General features: G+C 43.0%; 1 protein-coding gene across 2 annotated transcripts in view; it reads right to left on the reverse strand.

Annotated features, from left to right (window-relative positions):
- The window catches only part of prkar2aa (protein kinase, cAMP-dependent, regulatory, type II, alpha A), a 38859-nt gene that overhangs the window by 9326 nt on the left and 14297 nt on the right, over positions 1-15236 (reverse strand). For both annotated transcript variants that reach the window (XM_024375272.2, XM_024375271.2), the window contains exons 2-3: positions 1707-1742; positions 1250-1386 (exon numbers count right to left, since the gene is read on the reverse strand). In XM_024375272.2, coding sequence (XP_024231040.1) covers positions 1250-1386; positions 1707-1742 — 173 coding nt within the window. The remainder of the gene's footprint in view (positions 1-1249; positions 1387-1706; positions 1743-15236) is intronic.

A 15236-nucleotide genomic window follows, 5' to 3' on the forward strand; every position in this document is an offset into this window, starting at 1 on the left:
TGGCATTCTCTGGATGAAGTCATGCTGGATTGACAGCGTGGCCAATGTGTTCCAGCCCATGGTGTCACGTGTGAATGTTTACCATTTTAAAGTTTGGGGGGAAAAAAAGAGGCCCTTTCAGACGTTTTAAATCCTTAAACCCAGACTTGGACCACACTCCCTCTCCACTGAATAGCAAGCAGGGAAAGCAAAATAGTGATTGCTTTGCGACACTTGCATTTTCCGACCGATTCCTTCCAAACCACTCATTGTTGAATTTGCGATTTCCGACTTGTTGTGTAACGCTTATGACCAATGGCCGATGAGCACCGATATGTTTTATCTAGATTTTCTCTTCATACGAGAAGGATTGGAAAGGGTTTTCCAGTAGATTGTCGACGTGATTCACGATGACTGCTTGTCTAGCTAAGACTTTGAAAGTATGATGTTGACATGATCAGTCCAATCAAAGCTACGGTAGATATGTGATTTGACGTAATATTCTCTGAAATGTCTGTCCTATACCTTTTATTTGTTTTTGATGTATTTAACCACTTTAGGCACCAAACTATCTATACATCCATACATTTAAAAAAAAACTAGTACCTAGCTACCTTCTGAATAGTCTTGTGAGGGGTCCTAGAGCAAAACATCCGACATGTATGCGTTTGTGAGAGACTCCTTTCCGTAGAGTGATGCTTCTGGGGGGCGTAGTGCAAAACGGAGAACACCATCGTGTTCATGAGAGTCTCATCTTTCCACAGAGGGGTTTGTAGGCCAAACCGTTTGGACTCTACGTGAGAAGATCGATTTTCGGGATGTCTCATGGTCTGACAAACACCGCTCTAGCTCTGCCACCTTTCACCGCAGGTGCGACATCGTGCAACAACAACAAAAAGATACCATCTCTAGCTAAAACAGACGGATTTTGATGCCGATTATTTATTATGCTAATTGATTCCACTTATCGGGGGTTATTGACAGAAGGTGTGAGTTGTGCCCGTCTGGCAGCTTCTGTATTACTGTGCGTTACCGAGTGTACCAGGAAATAAACAAAGAGCAGTAACCCTTTATCCCAAAAGACTGAACGATTCATTTCAATGCTTTAGAATTGAATGAGTGTTCTATTAGGTTGTGAATGTGCCGATGTGAAACTACTACAACCTATTAGAACAGAAGCGCATGAGACTGTGTAGCTCATCGTAGACTGGAATAAAGTGAAGGGGTTTCCTGTCACTGTGATTACGGCGCGTCTGCCTCGTCTTCATACCTGTTCCAGGGTCTTGAACAGTAGAATATCTTTGCAGGCGTCCTGCAGCCGGCAGCGCTGCTCGTCTGTTTTGGGATGCACCACCCTCGGCTCTTCCACCTCGTCATCGTCATCTGGGTTGAAGGCCTCCGCGCACACTAGTGGGGGAACACTTAGATTGTAACACAACACCTAAAGTCATAGTAAGGCATTCCTCACTGTGCTAGTCACAACGAGGGAACACATTGAAAAGCACACTTCAGGGGACTAATACCAGTGTGACACACCCTGAGAAGTTATCAGCATATAGTGTGATACACCAAGACAACCAGTAGTAACTTAGTGTCAACACCAAGGAGGCATTCAGAGGGCCGGTAAGATTACACCAGAGCAAAGATCTCCAGCTACACCTACTTAACATGCAAAACGTCGCCGCTGAAGATTACATTAGGGAGTAGTGACGTCAAACAGAACTCACCTGACACTCTGCGGTTGTATCTGCTGGGGGGAGGGGCTGGAGGGAAAGAGAGAGGGAGAGTTAGCAGTGAACACTCTCTCCTGTTCACAGTTCACACGTCGCTGCAACTGTAGAGCCTGTGGTTCCGACCTCTGACATAAGTGCTAGCAGAGCGCTCTCGAACCCGGCAGAGAGAAACAACTCAAACACATGAAAGGAGACCCGACACGCATACATTTATGTATTCACACTCTACACTGCTATAAAGCCAGACAAAATATAAAAATCACACAAAAGAAGAAAGCACACCACCAAACCCACACATTTCCCAAATTCCCAACGCACAGCCTGTTGCGTGGGTGTCTTAGACGCAGACTCTTCGGGCTGTGACAGTAGGGTCGGACAGACAGAGGAACATGGATTGCCTGGAAGGCCCGTGTTGATCATGAATATGTATCCAGTGTACTCCGGTTGTGAATATGAATGTTTAATGAGTAAATGGAGGAACGCTCCTATAGAGAGATAGATAGAGGCCTGTGATGCGAGTGTGTGTACTGTGGGGTCCGTGAGGAGGTGGGGGCAAATGACAGGACAGTGTCAATACCACAGCCCAGGGTTCCCATCCTCTGTCTCCCTTCACACTCTATTACCAAGCTGTCAGCAACCATTAACTGGGCCATGTGAACGCAGGCCCGACGTAGAGGCACACATTTCAACCCCCTCACCTTCCCCTTCCTCATTGGGACACACTTCAGAGTTTATCCCCTAGGGCCCATGGCCTACAGCTTAAAGACATCCTCCAGCTCTTTTGTGAAAAGCAATGTCCCAAGTATAAATACAGTAAAGTACACACACTTAAAGTTGCACTCTTAAACTCCTGGATCATTTCCGCCTGTAGTTTTGAAAGTGGTGCTCCCGAGCCAAAAGTGGCCCCGTCACCCACTTCGTACGACATTACGTCCTACAATTTCATTTTCTGCAAATTGGTACTATACATTTGTACGGCTTGTGGGAACAATAGAGGAGCAAGAGAGAACAAAAGAGGGAAAAGGTCCAACCCCCAGGGTTAACACCCTCCACCCAAATGTGGGTGGAGACATTGTTGGGTAAGACGTCAGCAAGTGGTCACAGAGCATTTGGGAACATTTCAAATGTATTTTTATCCAAAGCCCACATTGGTTGAATTGACCCAAAAATACTATGTCCTCGTGTTTCTTGGCTAGTTACATCGTTTTGTTCACACGCTATGTTGTTTTTCCAATATTAGTTTGTGTTTTCTGCAACTGCCTGCTGTGATGATCCTCTGACAGACACAGAATGCCCTGTTACCATGGCAAATGCCCACCCCTTAAAATAGGCATCGAAACATTGTCCTCTCACCTAATGACTCAAATATTTGAGGGTACATTGAGATTGATTGAGCATGGACCACTCCATAAAAAACATTTCATTCCTCATTAAAAAAAAACTCCCAAATACTTCCATTGTGCTCATAAAAGAGTCTGCACGTTATCGTTTCTTGATGTTCATTTGTAGAACTGTTTCTGTTTTTACTATTGTACCTAAATTATTTCATTTGACATATTCAAGAAACCACATTACTACTTCTTACTAGCAATATTACAAAGCATTCTCATCCTTTAGTGATTTTTTTGTGCATTTTTTTATTTTTCTACCTGCCATGGTGCCTAGTTCATTTCCTACCCTGCCCATGAGGATACCTGGAACACCTACTGAGAGGATACCTGGAACACCTACTGAGAGGATACCTGGAACACCTACTGAGAGGATACCTGGAACACCTACTGAGAGGATACCTGGAACACCTACTGAGATGTGCCTTTTCTTAAGGGCAATTCCACGGTAACAGAGCGATGCTGAGACTTTAAAATGCATGTCAAACAAAAAACAATGATTGTAATTGTATGGTTTGCAAAGTTAAACAATTTCCACGGAAAAGTTAACAAAACACACTTGCTTGAAGAACAGTGCAGACGCAAAGTTGGGTAACAGAACTACGGTTTGTGCGGTCATTCTGTTAGCAAACCTTGCATCTGCACTGTTCTTCAAGTAAATGTGTTTTTATAACATTTTCAGTGAACATTTTTGAAGTCGTCCTTGTGCATAGAGTTGTATGTTTTGTTTAACTATACAATCATTGGTTGTAAAGTATAGACTTTTAAGTGAAAAATCAGAGTCAGCGTCACTCTGCTACCATGGAATTGCCAATAAGTAAATCAGTTGATAAATAAGGTGAAAAGGAGACTGGAGTAGGACCTTAATTCTTGCCGTTGCCCTAGATCTGTCCGTCTTCAGGACAGTCAGTGTTGTTTTTCCAATATTTCCAATGTTTTTCCAATATTAGTTTGTGTTTTCTGCAACTGCCTGCTGTGACATCTGGGCCTGTACATTTCAAGTGTCTCAGAGTAGGAGTGCTGATCTAGGATCAGGTCCCCTCGTCCATGTAGATTAGATTAGTTTATTAGTCACATGCAGGGTACAGTGAAATTGTTATGCTACGAGTGCCAACAGTGCAGGCCCATTTAAAACAAAAACAAAAAAAAATCACATTCATTGTGATCCAAATGGCAAAACTGATCAGCTTATCTTACCAAACAGTGAGCACTGACTGAGTAGAATTGGATTTGAGGAAATATAGGCATGACTAAGCTACTTAAAATAAAATTAAAATAAAAAAAGTTATTTCACTTCAGTTAAATCAATTCACAGCCAGAGTGGCCTTTGCCTGAATCTGGCACAAAGGGCATCAGCTTGCCAGGCATAAAGTTAAATAAGTGATTCATCATGTGAAAGCTGAAACAGCAGGCTAGTTCTAGGCTACTTTATGTGTTTTCAATCTGTATCGTTTGATTATGTGTATTGATTTATATTAACATAATGGTCGTTTCAGGGTGTCATAATCATTATACTAAAGTGCATTTCTGGGAACGAGTGTAGACTAAAGTGTGCCATTGTGCAAGGACATGTGTATTTGCGTGTGCTGCTGGGTTTGTAAGGAGAGTGTGTGAAGTGCTCTCGCCTGTCGTCACGTATGGGGGATATCAAGTGCCTGAAGTTGCCTTGACAACAAAACACAAGGAAGACCTCATTGCCATAACAACAACCCCCCCCGCCTTTCCCTCCTGAAACTACCTCTTCCTAAATGCCAGATTAACCCTCTATCTAACCCGGTATTTTTCCCCCCTCTATCACGATAGCAATTCATATGCTGCGCTGGCTGACGTCTAAATTGATTTCTATTACACGTTATCACTGTCTGCTGGCCCTGCTAATTGCAGCTAGAGCTGAAGATGATCAACGTGGCACTGCTCTACTCAGCCTGCCCATGTGAGAGAGCAGAGGAGAAGGGGAGCAGTCAGAGAGCACTTCCAAACAAAGAAACGGTGTGAGTGGTTTGTTGCATCCCACTCTTGTGTACAGAGCATAAACAAAATGGTGATAACGGATAGTGCGAATATTGACCAGACTGGCTGTGTACGGACTGTCCTGCTGTTAGTTGAGTAGGCTTCCCTCACCCGCCCTCAGTGTTGCTTTCTCACCTCTCAATCCCCACTCCCACTCATTATTTGTCAGTCTCTCGCTCTCCCTCTTTGTCCATTTCTTCCTCTTCCCCCCCCCCCTGTTTATCTTTCACGTACTCTTCCCTCACCCCCCTCCCGGGTGTTATAGTCAAGGCCTGTCTGATAAGCACGGGGTCATATGAAGAGTTGCCCGGGGAGGGAGCGGTGCGGCTCACGTGTCTCCTCGGCAACCACAAGCTCAGAGGGTGTGGCTTCGTTGATGGAGTGGAACATTGCAAACGGGGGGGGGGGCGTGGTCATCAAACATGGGTACAGTTAGTGGTTGGTTGTTGTCGCTGGCTGCGTTCTTACCAGATTCTAAGATCTCACAACGCCTGGACGAGTGTTTATCTCTTGGCACCACATGAACACTACAGAGCATTATCTTATATGCGCAGACAAAGCGACTGTTAATAAAGACAGGACTGTGAAGTAGCAACCAGTGTCAATGGGTTGATCAGGAACACACAAGGACATTAACAAGGGAAATGTTGTGAGGCTGTAGGGAAAGAGACTAGGAGGGGACGGGGGTTTAAGTCAGAACACGCTCTGTTGGCATACTGTTGTGGTTAGAGCACCGCAGGGACAGGGCAGGATAGGGGCATCCGTGTCTCCAAACCAACATGGCCGACCTTGCCAATGGGGCGAAGCCAGCCATGAGAGCAGTAGGGAGAACAGAGGCGGCTAGACTGGCTGGGAGCTCTCTCGCGCTCTCAGATACTGCCACAGCTGTATACGACTGTAAAAGAGTCTATTGTAGTCAAGGCTGTCACACTGCTCAGATGATCAGATCTCACAATGCCTGGAGAAGTGTATAATGACTACAGGAACCACTACATTAACAAGATTTATACCATGGCACTGTTAAACTCTACATTCTAAAGTGTGCATTAATACCTTATAACGCACGGTATAATTAAATGTTCCATTTTTGAGCTGCTTTTGAAAGCAAAAGTCAAATTGAAAACATTGAATTCGATTTTCATAATAGCAAGCGGTTTGGTTAGCGACGCTAGCAAGTCTTTTTGGTTACCAAGGCAGCTATTGTAAGTAAACTTGATAGCTACTTCGGTGGATGTTGTCACATTTCTATTGGCAAATCAATACATTTCTAGCAGAAAAGTTTGCTGACGACACACCAACAACGAGACAGCCTATAGTCAGAAGGTCAGAGGCCTGGCAATGTGGTGCCAGGATAACAACCTCTCCCTCAACATGATCAAGACAAAGGAGATGATCGTGGACTACAGGAAAAGGAGGACCGAGCACACCCCCATTCTCATTTACAGGGCTGTAGTGGAGCAGGTTGAGAGCTTCAAGTTTCTTGGAGCCCACATCAACAACGAACTGTCATGGTCCAAAAACACCAAGACAGTCGTGAAGAGGGCACGACAACACCTATTCCCCCTCAGGAGACTGAAAAGATTTGGCATGGGTCCTCAGATCCTCAAAAGGTTTTACAGCTGCACCATTGAGAGCATCCTGACTGATTGCATCACTGCCTGGTATGGCAACTGCTCGGCCTCCGACCGCAAGGCACTACAGAGGGTAGTGCGTACGGCCCAGTATATCACTGGGGCCAAGCCTCCTGCCTTCCAGGACATCTATGCCAGGCAGTGTCAGAGAAAGGTTCTAAAAATGGCCAAAGACTTCAGCCATCCTAGTCATAGACCGTTCTCTCTGCTACCACACGGCAAGCAATACCGGAGCACCAAGTCTAGGTCCAAAAGGCTTCTTCCCCCCCAAGCAATAAGACTCCTGAACAGCTAACCAAATGGCTACCCGGACTATTTGCATTGACCCCACCCATTTTTACACTGCTGCAACTCATTTATTATCCATGCAGTCACTTTACCTCTACCTACATATTACCTCAAATACCTCGACTAACCAGTGCCCCCGCAAATCGACTCTGTACCCGTACCCCCTGTATATAGCCTCGTTACTGTTATTTTAATTGTTGCTCTTTAATTATTAGTACTTTTTTTAAATGACATTTTCTTCATTTATTATTTAGTAAATACGTTAACACTTGTTTTTTTTATCTTAAAACTGCATTGCTGGTTAAGGGATAGTAAGTAAGCGTTTCACTGTACGGTCTACACCGGTTGTATTCGGCGCATGTGACAAATAAAATTGGATTTGAAATATGTTCATTTATAGCCATGGTATAAAAAGGCATAATCAACTCCAGGGCTCTATGCGTTCCCTGGAAAATAATGCAACTCCGTGGAAGGTGAGTTCCACTCTGCTAACGCGTTGTGGAACACACCTTCCGCATCATGCACTATTTTCCAGGGAACGTATAGCCCCTCGTTGATTATCCCTTACTTAGCCTATAGCCTATGGATTAAGATAACTTATGAGACACGCGGCAGCACAGAGGCAATAGACGAGCTGGAAGGCAAGCCATTGGCTGCGTCTGAAATGGTTATCCACCCCCCCCAAAAAAAGACAAATCTGCGATACTAAATAGGGTGCCACTTCGGACGCAAAAGTGGTTGTGTCTGCAAGCTTGTTGCTAATTCTCCTCTGTGCGGATGCTGGACATCTGCTAAGCTGATTGCTTTGACACAACCTCTTAACCGGTGATCAGTGAGGCCCAAGCCGCAAGGAGACAAGGTTAGCCTTACCCTCATACTTCACTATGTTACTCTGTTATACACACGCATGCACTCACTGACTCTCTCAAGAGGGCACAGCTGTGTGTGTGTGTTTCCCCTGTACGTTTATAGCCCTGTCACTTTTTTATTTATTTATTTCGCCAGGATAGTCTACTCGGTAACAATTGCCACTGTTTAACAGAGAGTCCTGTCCAATTTCAGCCTTGCTGTTTATCCTCACATCTCTGTGTTTAATGCATACGTGTTCCAAAACAGGCCCGACGATGATGGGTCAAGGAACGTTGCGGTTGGCTTCATTCACCCTTATAGTCCTCTGTGCTATCAATAATGTTCTGCATTTAGGCGTCACCAGTCAATGTGGCCCCTCCCCAAAGTGCACCGCTCAGCACTTGACAGCACTGTATAGACCAGTCACTAGGCTGAGTAAATCCAGCCACAACCACAGTCTAATCCGCCATTTTCCCTGAACATCAAGGCGGTGGTGTGGCGAGGAGGCGTGGATAAGTGATCATGGCGAGTGAATATGCACCGTGTTTTGCGTTTCACGCTGCTTCAGAAACCTCCCGTCATGTGAGAGTCATCTGTGGATGCTGAGTTTGTACACAAAAGCCAGTGATAAATTGTTGTTTCGCTACCAAATTGTAGAGGCCCTGGACACGCTACAACGAGCCATGCTAAGCCAGGACTGTTGAAAATGATTTGACATTTTGGTCATTTAGTAGACTAAGAGCAACTTAAAGTTCATTCATCTTGAGGTAGCTAGCTAGGTGGGACAACCACATATCACAGTAAGTACATTTTTCCTCAATAAACTTGGCTCCCAGGAAAATCAGCGATAGTAAGAAAGTAAGAAAGAAAAAAGAAAAGTCAGCTAGTAAGGGGAAAAATGTATGGTATGTCTGTGAAATTACTAGGGCAGGCCAAATGCTGGGAAAACATGTACTCAACGGCCTACTTTTCCCACAGCCACCACAAGTTTACCACTGTGTGACAGAGAACATTACACACACAGGCTGTTCGATTTTCTGCTCTTTGCGAGAGGATTTCCACTACAAACTGGAGTACAAGAGATTACTCCGAATTTTCAGCTCGTCTTCAACTGTTGTACTCATGGAAATGAATCATATATATATATTTTTTTTTAAATCTCCCCGTGTCTTTTCCCGGCTTTCCCTCTCTCCCTGTCAATCTGCCTCCTTTACTATGCCCAACGCTCGCTCTTCGTCACTCCACATTTCCCTCCCCCTATCTAACTCTCCAGACTAAAGTCCTTAAAAGGAAGTGGCCCTGTCCTGTTTAGTGCTTGCGATGTTAACCCCTTCATGTCGGAGAGGTCTGGGTGCCAATTTTATGGCAGATGCACTAGCTAGGACTTTGGCCAAAGATGTAACAACTCCACATTGGTAGACTAGAGCCTAAATCAAGTGGAAGCTTGTTGCGTGGGCAAAGAAACAGCAGCGACGCATTCGAGGGTCTAGAGACTGCCATGTTCAAACCTAGTCCTGGTGGTGGTGACAAACAGCACTGACTCACATGTGCCCATTTACAGTAACAGCCTTTCTACTTTGTGTTTAAACTTCACAATTGAAAGCTTGTAAACCAGTGGTCACCAACCAGTCGATCACGATGGACTGGTCGATCGCCAAGGCATTCCTAGGTGATCACCTAACATTTCTGTAAAAAAAAAACAACGATAAAGCCTTACGTTAACATTTTTATATTTGGTTTCGGGGGCCGTTGGCAGAGGGTGCACTTGATTCAGCAACCCTAGCGACGGGAAGGCAAAGTGTTCCCATTTTGAACCATTTCATGCGTCCGAAGGTAGAACTCCACCTGCCCGGCAGGCCCAGAGAGCGAATCAAGTGCACCTACAGGCCTACCGCTGGCCAATCAGGTAGCTCAGATCACCGTGCCCACACAGTTCCCTCGAGCCATAGACTGTAAAAGAAAGCAGAGTGCACAGCATAGTTGATATTGTGAGATTTCAAAAACGGTTGGTGACCACCGGTTAATAACAAGCTTTCAAATTGTGAAGTTGAAACACCAATAGAAAGGCTTTGTTACTGTAAATGGGCACATGTGAGTCGGTGCTGTTTGTGTTACCAACACCAGAGAGCAAAGCACGGCTGTTTTTATGAGTAAGTTCATGTTGAAGTTGTTATTCAGCACTGTCAACACTTTATTCAACACTTTCATAAGCCATAAAATGTGCGTTCTCCCTACAACGTGTGCTACAGTGCTTCGATAAGCTTGCATTTTTATTAGCGGCTTGTCGCTTTTATATGGAGCAATATTTCACTTTCTCTGGAAATCGGATTAACAACATGAATTGGTGGAGGCAGAAATAATGCATCAGCTGGAAGACTGTCCCCTTTTCTCAGTGAAGGGAGAGAGAGCGGAGGGACGGTGAGCCTCACCGTTGCTCCCTCCCTACCCTCAGACGCAGGCCCTCAGTCCAGTAAAAAAAAAAAAAATAGTAATTACGCTCACTCAGCTAAGGAACACCTGCTCGTTCCATGACAGACTGACCAGGTGAATTCAGGGGAAAGCTATGATCCCTTATTGATGTCACTTGTTAAATCCACGTCAAAATCAGTGTCGATGAGACAAAGAGACAGGTTAAACATTCACTACGCAGAAATTGCTGACATTTCCTGGTTGCTAAAATTGTATATAGTTCCGCTAATTTCAGTTTGTGACAAAACAAGCTAGGAGTGGAGAGAGTCATTGTACCATCTAAACTGCTGTGAAATACCTTTCCCATAATCAAAAATATTGTATTTTCAGCTGTTTGAAGTTGGTGCAACCGAAAGTAAAAGCTGCAAAACTGAAACTTATGAACGGGAAGCATAGAAATAACGTACATAGAACAGATCTACCTCTTCATAGACTGGCTTTCATTGAGAATGACAGATCTATAACTACATTTGGTCGGGTCGCCCAAAAAGTTACATATTGCAGCTTTAAAGAAGGATTTTTAAGCCTTAAAATGTGGATTGTGTAGGTTTGCCATTCAGAGGGTGAACGGGCAAGACAAAAGATTGAAGTGCCTTTGATAGAGCCCTAGGTGGGTATGGGATATAGTGCTTCATAAGCTGTTCATTCGATTGTGGGGTTTGAATAGTGTGAGAAGACAACATATTTGGTGAGAATCACAACATAGGGTACAAAACCAATTCTAGCCCTTAAAAGGGGCAGTAGCAATGGGTGTATAATTTTCAATTACAGGATTACTTAACCTGCAGTTATTTTTCTGCTGTTTATGCGGTTACCAATAATAATAATACATTTATACATTTGTTTTCTTCTTAGGGAGAGGATCAACTTTAATATTGCAGCTTCCATCAATATAATTGTCTGCAACATTTCAAATCCACCATATATTTTTTGGGTAAGCACACACACAAAATATATTTTCCTTTATTATTCCCTGCAAACCCTACCACCCCTCCCCTACTTGGAGTAAACTAATAAACAATAACACTTAGGCTTCTACTTCCGGCTTATACATTTTACAGGCACAATCCATTTGATAATAGTTATATTAGGTTTGTTTTTAATCCTGGCCTTCCCTTTATTTCTCATGTCCATCCAGTTCTGAACCTACATACATTTTACAGATTATTTTACAATTGTTATCTTGTTGTCATTAGTCCCATCCTTCGGCTTCATGCAACCCCTACCGTCTAGCTCTTAACACCATCCATTTTGGATTTCTATTTGCCATATATTTTTCAACTGTGCTGTGATGCTTCACAAAAGTTCTGAACCTTTCTATTCTTATAGTTACTACAGATTGTACATTTTCTTTTGATCAATTGACTAGGACTTCTCAAATTACCCAGTATTGCTATCTGCAGAGTTAGCTCCAAGTAAAATGTTGCATTTCTTCAGCCTTTCCTGGACCTGTGACCAAAACTAGTACCCGCAAAACACCAGTCTCGACGTCAACAGTGAAGAGGAAACTCCGGGATACTGGCTTTCTAGGCAGAGTTCCTCTGTCGAGAGGCTGTGTTCTTTTGCCCATCTTAATCTTTTCTTTCTATTGGCCAGTCTGAGATATGGCTTTTTCTTTGCGACTCTGCCTAGAAGGCCAGCATCCCGGAGTTGCCTCTTCATTGTTGACGTCGAGACTGGTGTTTTGCGGGTACTATTTAATGAAGCTGCCAGTTGAGGACTTGAGGTGTTTTGAATGCGGCATCGTTTTGCGTGTGAATTCATAAACCATGTGCCATGGAATCAGGACATCGCAATCTATATGGCACACCTGTCAATTATTTGGTCCTGAAATGAAACTGGTATATTTTTTATTCATCACAATTTTCTTTTAACCAATTTTGGTCTTTAATGCATGGCCAACAGACAAGTTCCTTAATTTTTTCCCCTTCCACTTGCCTCTTCCATTTTTGCGGTAATGCTGCAATTCATTGGTTGTAATTTTGGGTAGAGCAGACATTTCCATTTATTTGTGTTAGCTGCACATGTGACATAACTCCACCAGTCCTACTTATGATATACAGTGGGGCAAAAAAGTATTCAGTCAGACACCAATTGTGCAAGTTCTCCCACTTAAAAATATGAGAGGCCTGTAATTTTCATCATAGGTACACTTCCACTATGACAGACAAAATTAGAAAAAAATAATATCCAGAAAATCACATTGTAGGATTTTTAATGAATTTATTTGCAAATTATGGTGGAAAATAAGTATTTGGTCAATAACAAAAGTTTCTCAATACTTTGTTATATACCCTTTGTTGGCAATGACAGAGGTCAAACGTTTTCTGTAAGTCTTCACAAGGTTTTCACACACTGTTGCTGGTATTTTGGCCCATTCCTCCATGCAGATCTCCTCTAAAGCAGTGATGTTTTGGGGCTGTTGCTGGGCAACACGGACTTTCAACTCCCTCCAAAGATTTTCTATGGGGTTGAGATCTGGAGACTGGCTAGGCCACTCCAGGACCTTGAAATGCTTCTTATGAAGCCACTTCTTCGTTGCCCGGGCAGTGTGTTTGGGATCAGTGTCATGCTGAAAGACCCAGCCACGTTTCATCTTCAATGCCCTTGCTGATGGAAGGAGGTTTTCACTCAAAATCTCACGATACATGGCCCCATTCATTCTTTCCTTTACACAGATCAGTCGTCCTGGTCCCTTTGCAGAAAAACAGCCCCAAAGCATGATTTTTCCACCCCCATGCTTCACAGTAGGTATGGTGTTCTTTGAATTCTTTGCCCTCCAAACACGACGAGTTGAGTTTTTACCAAAAAGTTATATTTTGGTTTCATCTGACCATATGACATTCTCCCAATCTTCTTCTGGATCATCCAAATGCTCTCTAGCAAACTTCAGACGGACCTGCACATGTACTTGCTTAAGCAGGGGGACACGTCTGGCACTGCAGGATTTGAGTCCCTGGCGGCGTAGTGTGTTACTGATGGTAGGCTTTGTTACGTTGGTCCCAGCTCTCTGCAGGTCATTCACTAGGTCCCCCCGTGTGGTTCTGGGATTTTTGCTCACCGTTCTTGTGATCATTTTGACCCCACGGGGTGAGATGTTGCGTGGAGCCCCAGATCGAGGGAGATTATCAATGGTCTTGTGTCTTCCATTTCCTAATAATTGCTCCCACAGTTGATTTCTTCAAACCAAGCTGCTTACCTATTGCAGATTCAGTCTTCCCAGCCTGGTGCAGGTCTACAATTTTGTTTCTGGTGTCCTTTGACAGCTCTTTGGTCTTGGCCATAATGGAGTTTGGAGTGTGACTGAGGTTGTGGACAGGTGTCTTTTATACTGATAACAAGCTCAAACAGGTGCCATTAATACAGGTAACGAGTGGAGGACAGAGGAGCCTCTTAAAGAAGAAGTTACAGGTCTGTGAGAGCCAGAAATCTTGCTTGTTTGTAGGTGACCAAATACTTGTTTTCCACCATAATTTGCAAATAAATTCATTAAAAATCCTACAATGTGATTTTCTGGATTTTTCCCCCTCATTTTGTCTGTCATAGTTGAAGTGTAATTATGATGAAAATTACAGGCCTCTAAGTGGGAGAACTTGCCCAATTGGTGGCTGACTAAATACTTTTTTGCCCCACTGTAATTTACAAAGATTATACCTTTTCTAAACATTTTATCGAAAAATAGTTATTTTTATCAATTAGTATATTGGAGTTTAACCACAATATTTGTTGTGTCTTTTCTGGTCGATTAAACTGAAATTGCAACCAACTTTCTATGGCTTCTTTAAAAAATAACCATATTTTGGACATTATTTCACTTTCAAATAACCGAAAGTGAGCATTTGTAATCTGAATAAAGGGAAAAGGGCCATTCTTGAACATGGGGTGAGACATTCTTACTAAGTTGCTAGAGAACCAGTTTGGATTGAAGTATAACTTTCGTATGACTGATGCATTTAGTGAGAGGTCTAACGCTTTAATATTTAATTATTTCTGCCCTCCGAATTCATATGCATTTACATGTTAATAGTATCATTTGATTACAACGATGTCTCATATTTGAACTAAAACACAATCTATTAGCTTCCAGAATTTAAGTAGGTATATCTAGCTGTCAGATAACACGTTCTGATGAAATGGCTTGTCCTGAACTTTGTAAAAAACCCATAGTGCATTGTGTGAATGCTGGAAAAAGGTCTAGGTTCCTTTCTAAAACAGATATGTGAATGTAAAGAGGACTTGAACAACAAAAACAGGTAAAGTGAACTGGCAAGGGGCATAAAGAGAACAGAGTTACTTAGCTTCTTTTTATCCCAGAGTTTTAAAGAGGACTCGGGCCTCTATTAAAATAACTGATCTATATGTGAAAACACCCTTAGTGAACTACTACTGAACCCCTGCGCTTATCTACTGTCTGATTAGGCAAGGTCGCTGCCTGTCCACTTTATTCCCACTCTAATTGGTTTAGAGAGGACAGGGCCGAGGTTGTGGCCTGGACAGTATTCACTCTACTTTGACAAGACAAGGTCATTTCAGACAAAAACCTGGAAAATGTCAGACATCTTCCATGACTATTTTCATGTATTGTAGCCAGTGTTTGAGATGTAACTACATTTTGTAGTAGCTTGGTAGTAGTTGAACTAAATTCTAATCTTGGTAGTGTTTTCAGTAGTTAAATCACTTTTTTGCAATGTAGCGGTGTAGCTAACTAATGGCACTCCACTAGTTTTTTTGCCAAAAATATAGTGAAATGGGCAAGAATTTCCCTTGAAACAGTTTGCATTTAATAGGCTAAATTACACATTCTGTTAACATCCGAGTCGAGTGATCGGTTCTTGCAATTTGTAGTCTATGAAATTTCAGATTTAGATATGAAAATGTATCATGACGTA

This window comes from Oncorhynchus tshawytscha, linkage group LG16, assembly GCF_018296145.1.
Source record: "Oncorhynchus tshawytscha isolate Ot180627B linkage group LG16, Otsh_v2.0, whole genome shotgun sequence".
NCBI classification, from domain to species: Eukaryota; Metazoa; Chordata; class Actinopteri; order Salmoniformes; family Salmonidae; genus Oncorhynchus; species Oncorhynchus tshawytscha.